The following is a 22,606-nucleotide window of genomic DNA, read 5'->3' on the forward strand; positions in this document are numbered from 1 at the left end:
TTGAAAAGCACCTGTTAACTCTTTTGCTTTGGACACTGCCATAAGAATGCAGTTTCTCATTTGATTTGCATGTTTTCCGTGGAATCTGGAATACCTCTTGTCTGATAATGTGTAATTGGAAAAAGCCTTTAAGACGTTGTGAGTGGGCGCTCCAATGGGACAAGACAGCAGAGACTGTTCTTCTCAAAATGTTGAATTGGTCCTCATGAAGGAGCATTTCCGACAAAGCTCTCACATTGGTCTCTTCCTTTCTGTCGGGAATAATACAATCGGTAGCCTTGGGCAGCTATGATTCTCCTTCCTTTGTCCTTCCATGTGGGGTCCCACAGGGCTCTTCCTTGAGTCCCACTCTTTTTGAAGTTTATGTATCTGAATTAGCTACACTTATCAGATCTTTCGGACTAGCATTTACATCAAGTCCAGACGATACACAAATTGTCTTGTCTGTTTAAAAAAATACTTTGCCACAGATGCAAAGATTTAAGGAGTGTAAGTTGGCAGTCAGCTCCTGGATGAGCTCACAGTGTCTTAGATTGAATTCAGATAAAACTGAAATAGTCATTTTTGGCAATTCTTCGCAGGGCTGGTTACAGAGTTGGTGGCCAGATTAACTGGGGACGGCACCCATCCCAGTCGCCAAGGCAAAGAACCTCGGTGTGATTATAGATAAAAAACTGAACTTGAGGCTCCGTCTCTTCATCTAGCTTTTTTCTTCTTAAGGTAATCAAATAAATCTTACAATTTTTCCCTGCGGACAGCAAGAAAACAGTAATTACATCACTGGTTCTTCCCAAACTAGACTACTGCAATGGGCTCTATCTTGGTGTGCCTGAGAAGCAACTACATAACATTGCAAATTGTAGGACTTGGCCCTTTTTGGCTAAAGTTCCCTAAACTTTTTGCTTTCCCCCTAGACCTTTTTTCTGACATGGTTTTGCCAACTTAGATGCTTTGGGCACTTTGCCACTGCTGATCAGTGTCAAAGTGCAAGTGCTCCCTGTATAAAGTGTAATGGTAATTGGTTGTCCATGATTGGTATGTTTGCCTTACTAGCAAAGTCCCTAGTAAAGAGCACTATGTGTGCCAGGGCTGGTAATGCAAATGCTACTTGTGGGCCTGCAGCACTCATTGTGCCACCCACACCAGTAGCCTTAAAGAGGGAACTCAGGCCTGCCATTACAGTGCCTGCGCGCAGTTTGTTAAACTGCCATGTTGTTCTGACAAGTGCACCCACTTGCCAGACCTTACCCTTCCCTTTCTTTGCACATCAGACACCCCTATGGTAGGTTCAGGGTACCCCCTGGGCAGGGTGCAGTGCATGTGAAAGGTAGGACATGTACTAAGGTGTGTACCATGTCCTGACAGTGAAATAATCTCCATTTTGTTTTTCACTGTGGAAAGGCCATCTTGCCCATAGGACAGAATGGGGAGGCTGTGTAATATGTTTTCCAGCCTATCTTCCCAAAGGCTTAAGATGGAGAGGTGAAGTTTAGTATGCCTGAACTCACAATGTAATCACACATCTTTCTATGAAGGTGGTTTTTGCAATAAGTGTCTATAAGCCACTCTTTTAGAAGTGGCTGGGTTTTTGTGCTCAAACATTTCTGTGTGTCTCTGCCTGGTTGTGGATGGACTGTCTGGATTTGAAAGCGATAGGATCTGGGGAATGTCTTCACCCAGGGGAGGAGGTGAGACAGCAAAAGGCTGACCTGCATCTGGAGTGTAGGGGGAGGAGTAGCCCTTAGAGGTGAAGAGGCCTGGGTTGCTGCCATAAAACAATTGTCCCATCTCCTGCTGAGTGATTGAGAATCCAGTCCCCCGCTAATCAAAGGAAGAAGGTGTCACTGGCAGAGAGGCACCCAGAACTGGTTTGAACAGGGTCAGTGCCCCCCCTGAACACAAAGACTTCAAAGCCATTAAGGGGTATAACTATGAGAGCTGAAGCACTGAACTTTGGAGAATGGCTTGATCAAGATGGAACAAGACTGGAGCTACTTCGTGGTCAAGAGGAACTTTTGCCAAGGATGAAACAACTGAAGAGACTGAAGGAAAGGACTGACCCTTGCTGTGTGTTCTGGGGCTGGCCTGCAGTTTACTGTTTTAACCAAGGAGAGGCTGAAGGGACTTTGCTGTGTTCTGTGTCCCCCTGCTTGAAAGGTCTTTGCTGTGCTGTGTCCTGAAGTAACTTATCCCCAGGGGGCCAAGGTGAGCTGGCTCCCTGTTACAGAAACTCAGGAACACAAAAGTTTCCAGGAAAGTCTCAGCGACGCTGTGTGCTTGTCCTTTTTGCAGCCTGAGACCCTCGTAAGGAGTGCCCTGTGATCATGGGCACCGGAATCCAAGTGAGTCTCAGCGACGCTGTGTGCGTGTGCTTTGTGCAGCCTGAGACCTTTGTGAGGATTGCCTTGTTATCATGCACACCCGGAATCCAAGTGAGTTTCAGCGGCGCTGTGTGCGTGTGCTTGGTGCAGCCTGAGACCTTCGTGAGGATTGCCTTGTTATCGTGCACACCCGGAATCCAAGTGAGTCTCAGCGACTCTGTGTGCATGTGTTTGGTGCAGCCTGAGGATTGCCTGGTGATCTTGCAACCGAAGCTCGGGCGAGTCTCAGCGAAGCTGTGTGCGTGTGCTTGGTGCAGCCTGAGATCTTCGTGAGGATTGCCTTGTTATCGTGCACACCCGGAATCCAAGTGAGTCTCAGCGACTCTGTGTGCATGTGTTTGGTGCAGCCTGAGACCTTCGTGAGGATTGCCTTGTTATCGTGCATCCGGAGTAAAATGAGTCTCAGCTGCGCTGTGTGCGTGTTCTTCGTGCAGAGTACCTGGCGATCGTGCAACCGAAGCTCGAGCGAGTCTCAGCAACGCTGTGTGTGTGTGCCCTGTGGCAGCCTGAGATCTTCGTAGTAGTAGCAGCCCGGACCGGCAGCCCTGGAGGAGCACAGCCGCCGGACCGAGCCCGCTATTGCTAATTCACAAAGATTGCATCGGAGGCCCAAGTCACTGAAAGAGGAGAGGAGAGTGAGGTCGCACCCCCCAGGTAACGTGTCGACACCTGGGGCGGGGTGCGGGCTCGGAGGGAGACGGTCTCGGCCTTTCTCTCATTCAGGCAGCGTGAGCCTCTGCTTCGGCTCGTATCACGGCCCGTACTGGCCAAGGAAGTGGCAGTACCGGGGCCAGAGTGCAGAGCTGCACATTTTGGTTATACCATACCCATTTTGGGGGCAACTGTTGACAGAGGCTGACTTCGTGTCAGCACGAGTGGCGGAGAGACCGCCTAAGGCACAGTGATCGGTGCGGGAGTGTATTACGCATTACTTTGTTTCTGCATAACGGAGTACCTGATTGCCGTATTACACATTGCATCATTTCTGTATAACGAACTACCTGATTAGTGTATTACACATTGCATTATTAGTGCATAACGAACTACCTGATTAGTGTATTACGCATGACATTATTTCTGCATAACGAACTACCTGGTTGTCGTATGAAGCATTGCATTGTTTCTGCATAAGGGACTACCTGATTAGCGTATCACGCGTTGCATTATTTCTGCATAACGAACTACCTGATTAGTGTATTACGCATGACATTATTTCTGCATAACGAACTACCTGGTTGTCGTATGAAGCATTGCATTGTTTCTGCATAAGGGACTACCTGATTAGCGTATCACGCGTTGCATTATTTCTGCATAACGAACTACCTTATTAGTGTATTACGCATTGCATTATTTCTGCATAATGAAGTACCTGATTGTTGCGTTACGCATTGTATTATGTCTAACTTGCAAAGTGCCTGATTGTTGCGTTACACATTGCATCATTTCTACATTGCAAAGTGCCTGATTGTTGCGTTGCGCAGTGCATTACTTTTCCATTGCAAAGTGCCTGATTCTAGCATTACGAACTGCATAACATTGTATTAGGACTACAGTGGAATGTTTAGAAGTGCTCATTAATATCACCAGAACTTACAAGGGCTGGCTGGCCTAACAACCAGCCAGGTGCAATATTACACATACTCATATGTTGGCTTTATATTGTGTGGTCTTATCGTATCTTTTTATATAAAACTTATACTCGTTTTTATAAAACTCATGTGGAGTCCATTTGTGGTGTCATCATTGGGTTGCTGTGAGTGTGGTCGCAAATACTTTACACATTTGCCTTGAAGATATGCCTGGCTGTTCCTGCCAAGCTACCAAGGGGGCTATCTCAGAAGGTGTCCTTCCTTTCCCTGACGTGGAGACGCGGGTCCCTATTTGGCCGAAGGCACCTTCCTCAGCCAATCAGGGATGCCGCCGCTAGGCTCTTGTTAGGAATCCCCAAGTTTCAATCAGTCGGAAAACACCTGCAAAAGTTGCATTGGCTCCCAGTTATGAGCCACATCATCTTTAAGGCCCTTTGCATTACCTATAGGGCACATCATGATACTGGTCCTCAGCTCCTGAGACGCCTGCTACATTGGTATGCCCCTAAAAGACATCTTCGGTCAGATGGAGCTAAATAAATAGCAACTCCGAGATTTTTTTAAACCAGCTGGGGTGGCAGAAGCTTTAGGGTGGCAGCCACAAACTCTGGAACAATCTTCCCTTTCCAATTAGAACACTTCCGACCTTGTCTGCTTTTAGGAAGGCCTTGAAAACCTGGCTGGTTAATAAATAGAGGCCCTTCCCCACTCCGGACCACCAGCACCAAGACACCTCTGGGTATCCATGCGCTTAATACATTTATTAACATAACATAAAGCTTGTATTAGCTGGCTGGAAAGATAGATCCTTAGAGTCTCTCATTTCCACAAATAAAGCTTTCGTTATAAAGGTTGTATTGCATTGTAATCTCTGCCCCATTGTGCATACCTAATAGCTACTCAAGGAATTGCTCCTGCTTGTAATATCATTTCATAAGCTAGCCCATTGTCCTCTCTCCAGTCTACATCTCCTCAGCTGCCACTAACTTGCTCTCATTGCATAAAGGGTATTCCCTTACTCTTTCCCTCTGGTCGCGGCCTCAGTTGATAGGGCGAGGTCTTGGAATATGCTGTGCACTCTTGATGAAACAGTACAGAAATCTTGTTTCTTATCCTTTTCAGGTTCCTGGTGAGGAGTTACATGCAGGTCAGCACTGGGAAGACAGTGGGTGGCATGGTCTCCTATCTCAATGATTTGTCACTGCAGCGTGTGAACCCCCACCCAGTGGCTGTTCGGCCTGTGGTGGTGGACATTAATGACCTGGCTGATCTGGTGAAGGCCTACAGACTGCGGGCAGCTTGGTAAAGTATTGTTTTCACAGAATCTCAGTCTTTGTCTTACTTTTCTTCTTTTGTGAAAGAAAATCCCTAGGCCTGGCACAAAAGCGGTATTGTATTCCTCAAAGGGCCGATGTATGAGGTTAGTGTGCTCTGGGTATCATTCTTAAATTTTTGTCCACAAGTGCATTGCACACTGTAAACCAGAGCAGAGTTAAATTGGTGCCTACTAAAGTTGCCATCTTACTTTGACAAAATTAATAGATTGTGAGGGTCGGGTTTTGCAGTCTTAAGTTTATAGCGAACATTGCGTGACTGAAAGTAGAGCCAACTTGTACCAAGAGGAAAAAACACAACAATCAATTGCTGCAAATAAGTAAACATCAATATATTCCTTGCCACTGATTCTTATTTTTTTCATTTTAATTCAACTATTTTGGAATTACAGAATAAACAATATAAATATTCTGTATATATGTACATTTTCAAAAATATTACTTAAGGGAAGCACACAGGTGCATTAGAAAAATGGGTAGTTTGCAAGAACTTGCTAACATTGTAAAGAATTTCATAAGGTGCCGTGTCACATCATTGCCCCTGAGTAACTGAGACCTGCTGGCAATGCTTTGGTCATGGCAATACTGGACTTTGGAAACGCCACTCTGGAATGAGAAATCAAACATCTATTGCCCCTAAAAAAGTGCGTTCAAGGACAGGCTTGTCACCACGGCTTGCAAACTTCAAATTGTATAGATCAACTTTAATCAGGGCAGATCTTCCCGTTGTGAAGGGCAGGTCTTCTAGGCAACAACTTGATGATCTTCTTGGAGTACAGGTAGAGCCGCCACTCCTGGAAGCAACTTCAGACTCCAGGTATAAGAAGTCTGAGATTACCTGATGATCTTCTTGGAGTACAGGTAGAGCCGCCACTCCTTGAAGCAACTTCAGACTCCAGGTATAAGAAGTCTGAGATTACCTGCAAATGTAGATCAGAGGCTTGCAATGCATAAAACTGACAAGCAGAAAAACCTTCCAAATTGCAAGCCAAACAACATATGAGAGCAGAGAGGCTGGAGAGCATGGAGGAGTAAAGGAACCAAAACAGGAACCACAAGTATGCTACAAACACAGAGGACAACTTGGAAAACTTCTGGCATTCTGTTCAAGTCCTCTTTTATAGTAATTTGACAGGAAGAGGCATCCCTGTGGCCAGGAAGTAATTACATTCCATCTTGTCTTGGGAAAACAAAGAACACTCAATAGGACCAAATGAAACTAATGCAGTCAAAGTTCGAGGACTCGACTATTAGGTAACAGGAACCGATGCATCATATCAACCATATGTGCCATTATAGAGACACTGCACACATTAGCATTGAGGGACAAGAGCACCCCAGAATGTGCCTTAGCAATGTCAATAAATTACCCGTAGTGCACATTGGAAGAGCAGACTGAGCACAGCTCAGGAAGTTAGCTTAATGGACAATAGGCACCAAGACAGATGAGTGCCCCCACCAGGAGGGCCTCCCTTCTTGAGCTGATGGAGGTCAGTACGAGCAAGAACCCCAGTATTTATTGGAGTAGTTTGTGGCGTATGCTAAATTTGTCCATCTACAGGAGATGGTGTTAATGCAATAAGACAACATTTTGGTCATGCTTCCTAGTATAACTCAAGTGCTGTTGTCGTTTGTTCAGGGAATTTAGCCCTTTTATATTGAAGGTTTGAATAACATCTTGTTAGCGAAAGCTCCTGACTTCCCACCCTTGAAAGCTCTGTTCCCCTATTTATTTTCCCGGTTCCTGTAAAAGCCGATTGTCTCCTTCCTCCATCTTAACTGAAGCAGGGGAAATGGGGGTCAACACTTATGTCTGGATAGTCTAATATAACTAACTACTTCGAGTACTGGAGATAGTAATCCTCTCCTTATTGACATAAACAGCTACATGAAGTTTGTATTGTGTTAGCTTCCAGTAGTGTCTGTGTATGGGTATCAGTTGGCCGATTCCACCTGACTGCAACAAACCCTTATCCCTCAACATGAAATTAAGCGTAACATTTCAGCAATGTTACAAACAGGATATCATTACACATTACACCTGCTCTCAGTAAGTAGCCTTCTCCTGTGGCTGTTCTGTTGCAGATCCCAGGTTCTTCAAGTGCTGTTAAACATCTTTCTTTCCTTCAGCCATGCAGCCCTGGCTATCCCTCTGTCACCCCAGTTGCACTTAATATTCTGCCAGATGGCCAAATGTCTTTCCAAGGGAAGAGGTACTCCTCAGCCCCCTGCAGAGGATGAAGCTGTAGAAAGCATGACTCCATTGTTGGCTATTTGCTGAAAGTTTGTGGCCAAAAGTCTCTACGCTTGCACATGTGGTAGGTGGAAGGTCTTGGTATAGTTACAGTTTGCACCCCTTGTAGATAACATCATTAGACCAACCTTGCTGCATGGTCAGATCTTTGTCTTCAGAGAAGTGCACTCTAGTTACAATATCTGGTGTTATGTTATGTCTTTCTATAGCCAGTGCTTTTATTCAGTGAGTGGGACCAAGTCTGATCAGAGGGGCATCGGGGAGGTCACACATGGTGTACAGGGTGTTGCCATGTAATCTTTGATATTGTCTCTAATGGGATGGGATGTGTGTGTATCTGGTATCCTGGCAGCTATTTTTGGCCTGGTTTCACACTAATATAGCATGTGCCCAGAGACCTATGCATGTTCCTGGCAATACAAAGCCCATAATCTGTGATTAGGAGGGGGCGCTGCAATTATACCCTCAGGCAGGACAGAGCATAGAGATGGATTATTGACATTGTCTTCGATTTATCACTCAAGACAATGGTGGCTGCATACTATGTTTTGTGATATCATATAGTTTACCTGACCTTTCTATCTGTGTCAGTGGGAGGGTGGTCTGCTGGCTTTTCTCGTGTAAAGTTCTGATATTAAATGAAAACATTTTAGTGTGTGTGTGTGTGTGTGTGTGTGTGTGTGTGTGTGTGTGTGTGTGTGTGTGTGTGTGTGTGTGTGTGTGTGTGTGTGTGTGTGTGTGTGTGTGTGTGTGTGTGTGTGTGTGTGTGTGTGTGTGTGTGTGTGTGTGTGTGTGTGTGTGTGTGTGTGTGTGTGTGTGTGTGTGTGTGTGTGTGTGTGTGTGTGTGTGTGTGTGTGTGTGTGTGTGTGTGTGTGTGTGTGTGTGTGTGTGTGTGTGTGTGTGTGTGTGTGTGTGTGTGTGTGTGTGTGTGTGTGTGTGTGTGTGTGTGTGTGTGTGTGTGTGTGTGTGTGTGTGTGTGTGTTTTAAGCTTGTAGCTCACTTATTGTAGTAGGTCTGTATAAGAGGCTGAGTACTGAAACCAGTGGGATTCACTCTGCATGCCATCGGTTTACCATGGTACAAGGTGGAAGCTGAGGACAGCTTCCCCAGATAATGGAAGGGTATTGTCTGAGTTTCTATGGCCGGAGGGTTGAGATCCAGACACTGGAGTAAAAGCTACCTTTAGAAATTGAATACAAACTTTGTTAGCAAGGGGCTGCTGATTAGTTCTTACTGATCACTATTATTTGGTACCTAGTAGTTGTGAAGGGTGGGTCTCAGTGTCTGTTGTTAAAGGAGAAAATGTTTCTAGGTCAGGCCTGCCCTTTTGTCTGTCAGTGACTATTAATTCAGGGAGGCTGATGAAATGTTCAGAAACCTCACCTTTCATTGTGCCCTTGTTAAGGGCGTTTCAGTTTGGGGACAGCCCCAGTGCTACCTGCTGTGAATAATTATTACTTTACACTTTATTGTCTGGAGAGCAGCTCAAGTAAGACACTTCAAAGATAACCAACCCAAATTGGTTCTAAGGCTCAAGACAATGGATCCAAATCCCTTGTCTTGAAAATGTGTTTAATAGTGAGGCACAACACCCCCCACTTTGTTACTCTTCCCTGTTCTTCATCATAAAGGAAAGAAGTGCTTTGCAGAGTACTTGGTGGACTGCTGTGCGACCAGGGCTGGTGTCTGCTTGTTAGCCAGTCTCCCAGAGGTGAAAGGACATCACATGAAGTCTGTGATTTCCACTAAAAGAGATAATGGTCTATCTGGTGCCTGAAAGTCTGCCTGTAGAGACAGGGAAGGATTCCTCCTAGACCTGTAGGTTGAGAGACTTCCCAGAGAAGCTCACCATGTTCCTGGCCTGAGGAAAACCCCCAAAAAGTGGACAGTCTGAGGGAGAAAAGGCTCGAGCAACTGCACAGCAGAGGGTCTCCTGGTCTTTCTACAGTTCGATGCACAAATTCAGAATAAGGAGAGAGGGGTCCTACTCACCAAGGGGACAGGACACCAAAATGAGACACTTCTGTCAAGAACAGGATCCCCTTGGGCTCCTTTCTAAAGCATACAAGTACTTTCAGTTGTCATACATACACTGTTCGAATCATCAACATTTTTGCAAAACCAAAAAGATAATATACAACTTTTATTATATTCTTTTATATACGCTCCTCTTAGGATTCAAAATATACAGATAAAAACAGATTTATAAAAAATATACATGTCAGAGTCAGAAACAGCTTTATTCGATTTTAAAACAAAACCATAAAAGCATACACATAAGTAAATACATTTTTAAAAGAAAAAAACAACATCGGATATCTTAAAAGTACAGAATTAAAACAAAAAGATCTAATTCATGGAGATCCTAAATCTCAAAACTGCTTTAAGAAATTGGGACACAGAATAGATAATAAATTCATCATCTAGCATTTGCAGTTTGACTAGTGCAACTCTACATTGCCTCAGCCCTACATGTCATTAAATGTACATCAAATGATCAAAAAAGAATTTAAAACTGTTTTAAAATAACGCAATCAACAAGACTGTGACAATTATTGGAGACATAAGACCCAATTTCATCAAATTGGCACACCAAGTCTTACAACTAAATGAATCAAGGTCAACACTTTTTCATATTGCCCTCTTTCTTAGTGACCCCTGGGAATGCTTGAGTGCTTAAAAAACACAAAGCGACGCGTTTCGGTGGCACAATGTGGATTCGCAACCTTATTTAAGCTAAACGTGACAAATCAGTGTCTCCCCATACAATCTAAAAACAACAATATATAAGAATTACAATTAAGATACCGAAAAATCTAATATATCTTATAATCCATCTTTTTCTTTCCATCATTTGTTAGATTCTTATTGATACAAACATATGTTAATAATTCATTCATAGCAACAATAATAAATGTATTTATATTACGATCTTGGTCCCACACATGATGATAGAACATTTAGGTATAGTTGTACTATTTCTATTGAGCGACAGGAGGCATGCTAGTCGGAAAAAAGGAAAAAAATATAACAATAAGATTCTAGCATTATTCCGCAACATTGTTGTTATTCTTCCTAGAGAGGACTTGTATGCCATATTCCCCCTGTTTGCTTGGTGTGGTCTGGAGGCGAAAAGCAACCATACCAGAAGAAAAAAACAGTTCTCCCTTTGTTTGTGGGTATCTCTCACAATGGGTGGGTACTCGTGTGATACATATTTGTGTATTTGTGGATGATACCAGCTTGATGGTGTGTGACCTTGAGGGGTAATTGGATAAATGTTGAATCATCATGCGTGGGACCAAGATCGTAACATAAATACATTTATTATTCTTGCTATGAATGAATTTTTAACATATGTTTGTATCAATAAGAATCCAACAAATGATGAAAAGGAAGAGATGGATTATATTATATCTTAGATTTTTCGGTATCTTAATTGAAATTCTTATATATTGTTGTTTTTAGATTATATGGGGAGACACTGATTTGTCACGTTTAGCCTGAAGAAGGTGGCAAATCCACTTTGTGCCACAGAAACGCGTAGCTTTAGGGAAGAGGTGTGGCTCCACCGCCAGGGAGACTGACGCTGGAATCTGGGGCTCATGGATCGACCCCCGGCACCGGCGGCAGGTCAGCCCAGCACCATGTGACTCCGGGCAATAGCTCGCTTAATCTTCCCGACGGCCCCCAGCGCCGGGATGCCTTCGGGTAGCTGTTTTTTGCTCTACAAATACTGGATTTGCTTTCAGTGTTTTAAGCACTCAAGCATTCCCAGGAGTCACTAAGAAAGAGGACAATATGTAAAAGTGTTGACCTTGATTCATTTAGTTGTAAGACTTGGTGTGCCAATTTGATGAAATTGTGTCTTATGTCTCCAATAATTTTCACAGTCTTGTTGATTGCGTTATTTTAAAACAGTTTTAAATTATTTTTTGATCATTTGATGTACATTTAATGATATGTATGTTTTTTATAAATCTGTTTTTATCTGTATATTTTGAATCCTAAGAGGACCGTATATAATAAAATATAATACCATTTTTATATTATCTTTTTGGTTTCGCATGAATGCTGATGATTTGAACGGTGTATGTATGACAACTGAAAGTACTTGTATGCTTTAAAAAGGAGCCCAAGGGGATCCTGTTCTTGACAGAACTTTCTACAGTTCCAGGCAAGAACCACAAAAGTCTACGTACAACCACACATTGGCCCAAGGTGAGATGCATCTATTTTGCAGTGTGTATTGCTCCAGGATGAGGCTGCATCTGCCTTGCCTTGTGTACTGAACCAGGTCAGGCTACTGCTTGATTATGTGCGTACCAGCCTAGTTTGGGCCTTAACATGTGAATCAGCCCAGTCCAGAGCCACAACTGTTGTGATGAGTGTCTGACCAAAAGCGGCTAAGACTGCCAGGAGCTCCTGGACAGTTGTGCCATGCCTGCCGAGCGACGCCTGACCATTCAGGTTGGATGTGCTTGCAGAAGACATGAGCCATGCCAAAATTCCGCCTGAGATGGAACTGAGCAGTTGAGCTTGCACCAAAGGAAGCACAAATGCCTAAAGATTGATTTCCTTCCCACCACCACACGAGGATCAGAACCTGAGGAAACAATGACTGTTTGTGCATTTGACATTTGGGGGGTGGGGACTTAATCCATAGTTTTGCTATGAAACATATCCAACTGGATGCAGTCTGGGGTGCGAGAGGGGACTAATTGGTGTAGCACCCACAGAACTGTTATCAGGGGTATCACCTTGTCTGCAAGATTGAAGTGAGCACTGTTTTGTATTTAAAAAGTACTTTCTTTTTCCAAAAGCCAAGCACTAGGTTGGAAATTAAAATTATTGTCTATTGGTTGATTATTGAGTTCTGAGCTTCCATCACCCCACACAACCTCCTTGAGAAGCCTGTCACTGCTTACTGTTGCTAGCCTGAATATCAAGAGCAACAAGCATTGGCATAGCCAATAGGTCTCGCCTTTGGTACTTTATAAGTGTTTAGTTATCCAGCACAATATCCTTGGTGCAACAACATCAACTGTTGCATGGTAAACACTTATAAGGTCCCAAAGGCGAGACCTAGTGGCTATGCCAATGCTTGTTTATATTTGCAGCAGGAGTGGTGGGGGAAGGGAGACCTGCTGGAGGGGCATGGATCTGAGAAGGATTTAGTCGACCAGGCACAGAGGGAGTGTGACTGCTCTGGAAAACAAGTCAGGTGAAGGCATTTAAAAGCAAGCATGACAGGTGGTGTGAACAACAAAAAACAAAACTAGCCTAAAGTCCCCATCTTAACAGGAGGTCAGCTAATAGCTGTGCTGCTCAGTTTCCCACCTCCCCTGCCTATAGTTCTGACCTCACTTAGCAGCTGCACCACTCCATGTTGGATTTCGTAGATCTGTAGTACGCTGGTGCCCCACGGGTAGTTGCCCATCCAGCCACTTGCGTCAAAAACAGTGTATTTAAGTGACTTCTGAATGTGGCAGATGATCTCCAGCTTCTCCAGTGGGCTGCACATGGTGGCAGTTATGGCAGTCAGAACCTCTATGGCTCGGCTCTTGACAACAATGCACGAGAAACTCTCCGCCCTCAGCTTGAGACACAGAGGAATGGCCAACACCACCCTGGTGAAAGGGTTGCACAATAAGGTGCACTATTTCTACCAGCATGTGCAAAAACAACAATTGATGGACAGAATGCAGAGCAATGACGTACATTCACCCCAGTACAGAGATATGGGCCTAAATCCATCGTTTTTTTGCTCACCATGTCGTTCCAGTTTGAGCCAGGCCATATGCAAATCAGTCTTGACCCTGTGCCTCATGGGAACAGTCCAGCCCGAACTGCCAAGCCAGGTCCTCCCTGGACTGGAAACAAGCATCCTAGAACCAGTTTCGGGGTTTCACCCCTCTTCAGCCAGGATAGCTTGATTCCAGTGGCATGGAGAGCAAGGGACCCACGTCTGGGCATACCCTTCCCACCCGGGGTGACAAATGCAAAAACAACAATTGATGGACAGAATGCAGACCAATGTCGTACATTCACCCCAGTACAGAGATCTGGGCCTAAATCCATCGTTTTTTTGCTCACCATGCCGTTCCAGTTTGAACCAGGCCATATGCAAATCAGTCTTGACCCTGTGCCTCATGGGAACAGTCCAGCCCGAACTGCCAAGCCAGGTCCTTCCTGGACTGGAAACAAGCATCCTAGGACCGATTTCGGGGTTTCACCCCTCTTTAGCCAGGATAGCTTGATTCCAGTGGCATGGAGAGCAAGGGACCCACGTCTGGGCATACCCTTCCCACTCGGGTGACAAATGCAAAAACAACGATTGATGGACAGAATGCAGAACAATGTCGTACATTCACCCCAGTACAGAGATCTGGGCCTAAATCCATCGTTTTTTTGCTCACCATGCCGTTCCAGTTTGAACCAGGCCATATGCAAATCAGTCTTGACCCTGTGCCTCATGGGAACAGTCCAGCCCGAACTGCCAAGCCAGGTCCTCCCTGGACTGGAAACAAGCATCCTAGGACCGGTTTTGGGGTTTCACTCCTCTTCAGCCAGGATAGCTTGATTCCAGTGGCATGGAGAGCAAGGGACCCACGTCTGGGCATACCCTTCCCACTCGGGTGACAAATGCAAAAACAACGATTGATGGACAGAATGCAGAACAATGTCGTACATTCACCCCAGTACAGAGATCTGGGCCTAAATCCATCGTTTTTTTGCTCACCATGCCGTTCCAGTTTGAACCAGGCCATATGCAAATCAGTCTTGACCCTGTGCCTCATGGGAACAGTCCAGCCCGAACTGCCAAGCCAGGTCCTCCCTGGACTGGAAACAAGCATCCTAGGACCGGTTTTGGGGTTTCACCCCTCTTCAGCCAGGATAGCTTGATTCCAGTGGCATGGAGAGCAAGGGACCCACGTCTGGGCATACCCTTCCCACTCGGGGTGACAAATGCAAAAACAACAATTGATGGACAGAATGCAGAACAATGTCGTACATTCACCCCAGTACAGAGATCTGGGCCTAAATCCATCGTTTTTTTGCTCACCACGCCGTTCCAGTTTGAACCAGGCCATATGCAAATCAGTCTTGACCCTGTGCCTCATGGGAACAGTCCAGCCCGAACTGCCAAGCCAGGTCCTCCCTGGACTGGAAACAAGCATCCTAGGACCGGTTTTGGGGTTTCACCCCTCTTCAGCCAGGATAGCTTTATTCCAGTGGCACGAAGAGCAAGGGACCCACGTCTGGGCATACCCTTCCCACTCGGGGTGACAAATGCAAAAACAACAATTGATGGACAGAATGCAGAACAATGTCGTACATTCACCCCAGTACAGAGATCTGGGGCTAAATCCATCGTTTTTTATGCTCACCATGCCGTTCCAGTTTGAACCAGGCCATATGCAAATCAGTCTTGACCCTGTGCCTCATGGGAACAGTCCAGCCCGAACTACCAAGCCAGGTCCTCCCTGGACTGGAAACAAGCATCCTAGGACCGGTTTTGGGGTTTCACCCCTCTTCAGCCAGGATAGCTTGATTCCAGTGGCATGGAGAGCAAGGGACCCACGTCTGGGCATACCCTTCCCACTCGGGTGACAAATGCAAAAACAACGATTGATGGACAGAATGCAGAACAATGTCGTACATTCACCCCAGTACAGAGATCTGGGCCTAAATCCATCGTTTTTTTGCTCACCATGCCGTTCCAGTTTGAACCAGGCCATATGCAAATCAGTCTTTACCCTGTGCCTCATGGGAACAGTCCAGCCCGAACTGCCAAGCCAGGTCCTCCCTGGACTGGAAACAAGCATCCTAGGACCGGTTTTGGGGTTTCACCCCTCTTCAGCCAGGATAGGTTGATTCCAGTGGCATGGAGAGCAAGGGACCCACGTCTGGGCATACCCTTCCCACTCTGGGTGACAAATGCAAAAACAACAATTGATGGACAGAATGCAGAACAATGTCGTACATTCACCCCAGTACAGAGATCTGGGCCTAAATCCATCGTTTTTTTGCTCACCATGCCGTTCTAGTTTGAACCAGGCCATATGCAAATCAGTCTTGACCCTGTGCCTCATGGGAACAGTCCAGCCCGAACTGCCAAGCCAGGTCCTCCCTGGACTGGAAACAAGCATCCTAGGACCGGTTTTGGGGTTTCACCCCTCTTCAGCCAGGATAGCTTGATTCCAGTGGCATGGAGAGCAAGGGACCCACGTCTGGGCATACCCTTCCCACTCGGGTGACAAATGCAAAAACAACGATTGATGGACAGAATGCAGAACAATGTCGTACATTCACCCCAGTACAGAGATCTGGGCCTAAATCCATAGTTTTGTTGCTCACCATGCCGTTCCATTTTGAACCAGGCCATGTGCAAATCAGTCTTGACCCTGTGCCTCATGGGAACAGTCCAGATCGAATTGCCAAGCCAGGTCCTCCCTGGACTGGAAACAAGCATCCCCAGGACCGGTTTCGGGGTTTCACCCCTCTTCAGCCAGGATAGCTTGATTCCAGTGGCATGGAGAGCAAGGGACCCACGTCTGGGCATACCCTTCCCACTCGGGGTGACAAATGCAAAAACAACACTTGATGGACAGAATGCAGAACAATGTCGTACATTCTCCCCAGTACAGAGATCTGGGCCTAAATCCATCGTTTTTTTGCTCACCATGCTGTTCCAGTTTGAACCAGTCCATATGCAAATCAGTCTTGACCCTGTGCCTCATGGGAACAGTCCAGCCCGAACTGCCAAGCCAGGTCCTCCCTGGACTGGAAACAAGCATCCTAGGACCGGTTTCGGGGTTTCACCCCTCTTCAGCCAGGATAGCTTGATTCCAGTGGCATGGAGAGCAAGGGACCCACGTCTGGGCATACCCTTCCCACTCGGGGTGACAAATGCAAAAACAACAATTGATGGACAGAATGCAGAACAATGTCGTACATTCACCCCAGTACAGAGATCCGGGCCTAAATCCATTGTTTTTTTGCTCACCATGCCGTTCCAGTTTGAACCAGGCCATATGCAAATCATTCTTGACCTTGTGCCTCATGGGAACAGTCCAGCCCGAACTGCCAAGCCAGGTCCTCCCTGGACTGGAAACAAGCATCCTAGGACCGGTTTCGGGGTTTCACCCCTCTTCAGCCAGGATAGCTTGATTCCAGTGGCATGGAGAGCAAGGGACCCACGTCTGGGCATACCCTTCCCACTCGGGGTGACACATGCAAAAACAACAATTGATGGACAGAATGCAGAACAATGTCGTACATTCACCCCAGTACAGAGATCCGGGCCTAAATCCATCGTTTTTTTGCTCACCATGCCATTCCAGTTTGAACCAGGCCATATACAAATCAGTCTTGACCCTGTGCCTCATGGGAACAGTCCAGCCCGAACTGCCAAGCCAGGTCCTCCCTGGACTGGAAACAAGCATACTAGGAAGCTTGTTTCCGGTCCAGGGAAGACATGGCTTGGCAGTTCGGGCTGGACTGTTCCCATGAGGCACAGGGTCAGACTGATTTGCATATGGCCATGTCTGAACTGGGGTGGCAGAGTGGGCTAAAGAACGGTGATGGATTAAACCCAGATCAGTTGACTGGGGGTGAGTGCTTGCAGTGTTCAACACTCCGTCCATCATTTCCTTTGGTTTTTGCCCTATTTCTACCAGCAAACACTGGATCGCTGTTCAGTGACTATGTTCACCTTAACAACAAATCTACATGATGCAGAATGCTTTAGTCGGCAATAATAATGCAAACACTAGACTGCGGTAAGCAAAGGCAAGTGGTGCTCTTGTAAAGTGCTCTGATACCTTGAGGTGGAGTTCATGCTATGTTAATTACTATAAAAAAACAAAACACATAAATGACATGAACACGAGAAAGCCTTGTTGGGGGATGTGGGGGCGCCGTAGCTCCCATTGTGTGGATGCGTTGGGATGCGATTGAAAAGAGAAAAGGCCTACAGCTGAGCGTGTTTAGAAACACAACATTCAGAAACAAGCATTGGCTCACGGAGAATATCAAAGCGGCCGAGCGGCCACGAAAGTGAAAGTGATCGCGATCAAGCACGGCACGTGCCCGCGCACATGCATTGTGGCTCTAGGCAGGCCATGGTAGCATTTTTTTAAGCCCTCACAAAAAGTCTCGCCAGACCAGCGCATGCGCTGGGTCAGGCGAGACCTAAAAAGGGTTTTACTTGGCGCAGTTTACAGAGCCATTGTAGGACAGGCCCTAGAGCACCAGTGTCAAACAACTTCAACTACCACGATTGGAAGCCAGTAGTCCCTGTGCACCCCTCCTCCGAATCGGGTCTGACAGTCTCACTCTGCATGTCTCAGAGTGCCCCATATTTGTATATTGTTCCACATGTAACGTTTCTCATTGTCTTCTTGTTTAACTTGAATTTCTATGTTTTGTTATTCTAGTGCCTAAATCCTGGCCCAGAGCTGCGCTTGCTCCTCTGATTTGTTGTCAACCAGGTGTTCCAGTCAGGCGATTTACCTCAAAAGAATGGCCTAAAAAGAAAACTGGGAAGGGATGGGCATGCCTCAAGGCTGGTACACAGCTCAAGTTGGGGGCGTTAGTGATCCCACGGCAAGTCGGCCGAACTGTAGTTCAGCTCTGCCAGTCGAGCGATTACAATCCGTCAATGCTGAATAATGCAATTGATATAGATCCGTTGGCGGTGAAGAATGTCAGCCGAGAGGGGCAAAATTATACAAAAAACTGCTGCAGGGGGCCAGAGGATCATGAAAGAAGAGTTCGAGCTAAGAGGCCTCGTCTGTCAAGATAGCGGCGGCCGGGACTGTGTAGCGGACCCTCCTGAGGCTTGGGGTCGGAGCCCTGGAGTCAAAACAACATAGTTGCGCAACGAATTGAAGACTGGTCACGACTGCACAACATGGGCTATGACGTTTGATAAATGAGAGATGGTGAGAGCAGCGAAGAACATATTGCCCACACCCTTTAATTGATGTGTAGGCCGGAGGCTGTGGGCGGCCACAGCAAGGAAGGCACCGGATCGATCATGCTGCATGACCCGGACCTGTGTAGTGGGCAAGCGCACTGTCCCCCTTAACTTAACTTACCCCCCCCATCTGCCCAAAGAATAGACTGTGTGACAGGACGCACTTGTACAGAGTGTGGTGGCGCCCTGCTGTGGGGCAGTACAACTGGTGGGACTGAGCGGCGGCCCGCCGTCTGAAGAAAGAATCGAGGCAGGCGGGAGGAGATAACCTGAGGCCAGCGAGGGGTGGCAGGCGCCAACCTCCGAGTGCAGGTCAGCACTGAACTATTCTGTCAGGGGTCTGTGTGCCCTAAAGATCAGAAAATAAACTGACTTAATCTACGCATGGACCACCTCACCACAAAGCTGGAGCAGCATGCAACCAGGCCCACAGAAGCAGAGCAAAGAATCTCCTACACTGAAGACACTGTGCAGATGCTAAAGAGCAACAGTGTGAACTTGGAAAAAGTGCTTGAGATCTGATCATCAAGGCAATAAGACGAAAATTTAGAAGCCCGATCTCGGAGAAACAACCTGCCCATAGCTGGAATCTTGGAAACGACCAACACGGGTAATATGGAATGGTTTTTGGAAAACATGTTCACTGAAATCTTTGGGTCTGAAGCTATGTCCTGTATCCTGGTAGTTCAAAGAGCACACCGATCCTTGGCTCTGTGCCCAATCATTGCCATCGTTACTCGATTATACCACAACACAGTCTTGAGGCGTGGTGGGAAAAAGGAAGAATAAATTACCAAGAGAGCTCAGTGTAATTTTTTCCGAACTTCATGGCGATGGTGCAGGCAGCACAAAAAAAAATATCTACTGGTCAAGAAAAAGCTGCAAAATGCAAGAATAGCTTGTGCCATGTTATATCCTGCAAAGCATCAAATTGAACACCAAGGAAAGTAAAAAAAAATCCAGACCCCTCAAGCTGCCATGGACTATGTCAACATGATGTCCCCCCTGCAGAAATGGCCATCATGCATCAGATACTGCCAGCTCGGGTTTAGAAGGGTCTCCTGTGGCATTTGAACTCTGGTCCCTCTCCTACATACCTGAAGAAGGTTTCGGTGGGGGGGGGGAGAACTGCAGGACTTGAGCTGCTTGACAGAGGTGGCACACACTGGTGAGAGGCCTGTAGGCCAATAACTTTATCGATAATACACAAGCATATTAACATCGTATGGTAATGATAAGTAGCTCTCTGTATAATGACGGGGATGGATGCCTTCCCAGGGGGGACTTCTTCCTCCCATCGGATCGATATGCTATATGGTCAGCCGGACAATGCTGATTCTTCCAGCCACCCAGGAACATTAGGGAGAACTGGGTACTTAGCGGCCCGCACGGGTACACCCGATAAGGTTTTGCAAAACATATTGCACACGGCTGTTTACGCGCCACTTATTAGTTATACAAATGTAAGCAACTGTCATGTTTCCCCGGGAGGTCTTTAGCATGGTTGGGATGCTGAAGAGGGTGGGGTGCAGGAAGTTGACCTTGTTGAATATTTTTACAGCTCTATGACATGCCGCACAGCAGAGTGCTTCATGTCATCTGCAGTTTTACAGTGCCTACCCATATACAGAGGGAATTAATAGGATTCAACGGGTTGGCACTATCATTATGTTAAACTGGAATGTGCGGGGCTCGAATAACCCCCACAAGACACGTCAGGTGCTAGCATATCTAGACAGACACAATGTGCAAATAGCGCTCCTTCAGGAAACACACTGAACAGAGACCACAGAAAGCTCAGTGGGTGCAAAATTGCCCTTGGTTCGGCTAGCATCGTTTTACTCCTTATACTTGATGGGGGTGATGATATTGATCAAGAAAGGAGTTCCAGTCACAGTCACTCATGAACACGCATATGTTCAGGTTAGATGGTTCATTCTGCAGGGTTCGCTGGCGGGTACCCTCGTCACCTTAGTTAACGTATATGGCCCCAACATTGACGACCCCTCATACACTAATATTGGGAACACGCTACTCAGATCAAAAGTACTTTGGGGGGGAAATTTAAACCCGACCCTTGACATGACGTTCGATAAATCAACACAATTATCAGGGCCGGATAGACAGACGTCAAGAGTGCTAAGAGAGGGAATGGAAGATTTCAATATGGTAAATGCATGGAGGGTGCATAAACCTGAGGGAAGGTAGGGCACGTTCATTTCATCTGTACACGCCATGTGGTCCCAACTTGATTACTGGCTAATAACTAGGGTGATCAGTAACTGGGTGATTGACATACAACATCTCACGAAGACACTGTCGGATCATAAGCCAGTCAACTTAGTGATCGAGGTTCCTACATATATTCCCCCCATTCACTTGGAGGTTTAAGACCACTGCTTTGCTTGATCCGGTTTACAAAGAGACAATTCGAAAAACGATTCTTGAATACTTTGCTGTAAATTGGGACTCTGTATCAGGGACCGCAACTCTTTGGGAAGCATTTAAAGCTACGATAAGGGAAGGCTGTATAGGTACCAACGCGGGGATACTAAAAGGTATTCGAATGCAGATTGATAAATTAGAAAATAGAATTTGGCAATAGGGAGGGGAGTACAAGCGTGAACCTTGCACCAACACCTTAGTTACCATCAGAGATTACATCACCAACTATCATGATATATCTGAGAAGGAACTGAAATATCTCTTGGGCAGACATGTGGCACGAGTCTATGGGGAGAGGGATACACCAGGACGTGCATTGGTCGGCCAAACTGAAACCGTACTGAGGCCCGACAGGTGATAAAAATAACAGTTAATAACGGGGTGGTTCATTATGATACACCAGGAATTCTTTTTTTTTTTTTCACAACCATTTTTATTGCGTCATACGTCAAATACAATGCAAAGCTCTGTAACCCAGAGGTGGACTGCCACATGATACAATAGAAGTATTGCATTGACTTTTAGTATATGCATTATACAAAACTGAAATAATAAAGAAACAAACAGCCCCCCAATGCACTGTCTTTACATCACACATTTAACAACAGGTATTCACCTGCCCATAAATGACATATTCCGCTGGACCCTCTAGATCCCACACCAAATTCCTGCCCAATTAACCCTTAACAGCAACATCCCCCCCCCGGATGGGGGCTCTAGGTCTAAGCCTCTATAAATTGCCCACCTCCTCCAGAGCTTCTGCGGACACACTCGAGCTTTAAAAATAGGACCCACCAAACCCATATTAAAATCAAGACCATTTTTCCATGCTGAGAGCAATGGCGGTGTCCCTGCCTTCTACTTGTTTTGTTTAGCAAGCGTAAATCCCAATAACATCCAATGGCGCTTATAAATATTTCCTCCCACCCCCTCCATTATATGTAACTGCACCAATTTTGTGGAATAGGGGAGCTCCTACCCCAAAACCTCAGCAAGACAGGCCAATACCCACCACCAGAACCTCCAAAGCACAGTGCACTGTCAAATCGTGTGGAACAGGGTGCCATTCTCATGGCCACATCGCAGACAATGTGGGACGCTATCAAACCTGCCCTCCACAGCCTGACGTGAGTATAATATAATGGGTGTAGGTAATTGAATTGGATCAGCTGAAGGCGCATGGCTATTGCCGCCCCTTGAGGGGAAGCAAGTGCTTCAGTCCAGTCCTCTCCATCCAGAGGACCGAGGTCTTCCAACTACGTCTCCCTGAGTTTGTCTAATGTGGTGGGGCAAATTGGCACTAGGGATTGGTAGATCTTGGAAATTGTATGGTTCTGTAGGTTGCCCATAAACAGTTTAGGTTCAATGGGACTGAAATCAGGGAGAGACTCCAAATTTGCAACGCTGGGAAGGACGGCATGCCTAAACTGAAAGTATTTGTAAAATTGTGTTCATGCTGGAGATCCTGGAAAAGACTGGAAAGACTTAAGGAGCGTGCCTCGCATTACATCTCCTAAGGTAGAGATCCCAATGTTATCCCAGTCCTGGAAACCATCCAAACTTGCCAGTTGCGGCAACCTACCATTGGACCAAAGGGGAGTCTCCTTTGTCAGCCTGCT

At 46.2% G+C, this 22,606-nt stretch overlaps 1 protein-coding gene across 1 annotated transcript in view; it reads left to right on the forward strand.

Moving 5' to 3' along the window:
* LOC146810055 (peroxisomal acyl-coenzyme A oxidase 1-like) overlaps positions 1-22,606 on the forward strand; it is a 350,345-nt gene that overhangs the window by 233,378 nt on the left and 94,361 nt on the right. The window contains exon 10 of the mRNA XM_085616950.1: positions 5,093-5,272. Coding sequence (XP_085473076.1) covers positions 5,093-5,272 — 180 coding nt within the window. The remainder of the gene's footprint in view (positions 1-5,092; positions 5,273-22,606) is intronic.

The sequence above is a fragment of the Triturus cristatus genome, chromosome 7, assembly GCF_964204655.1.
Source record: "Triturus cristatus chromosome 7, aTriCri1.1, whole genome shotgun sequence".
NCBI lineage: Eukaryota > Metazoa > Chordata > Amphibia > Caudata > Salamandridae > Triturus > Triturus cristatus.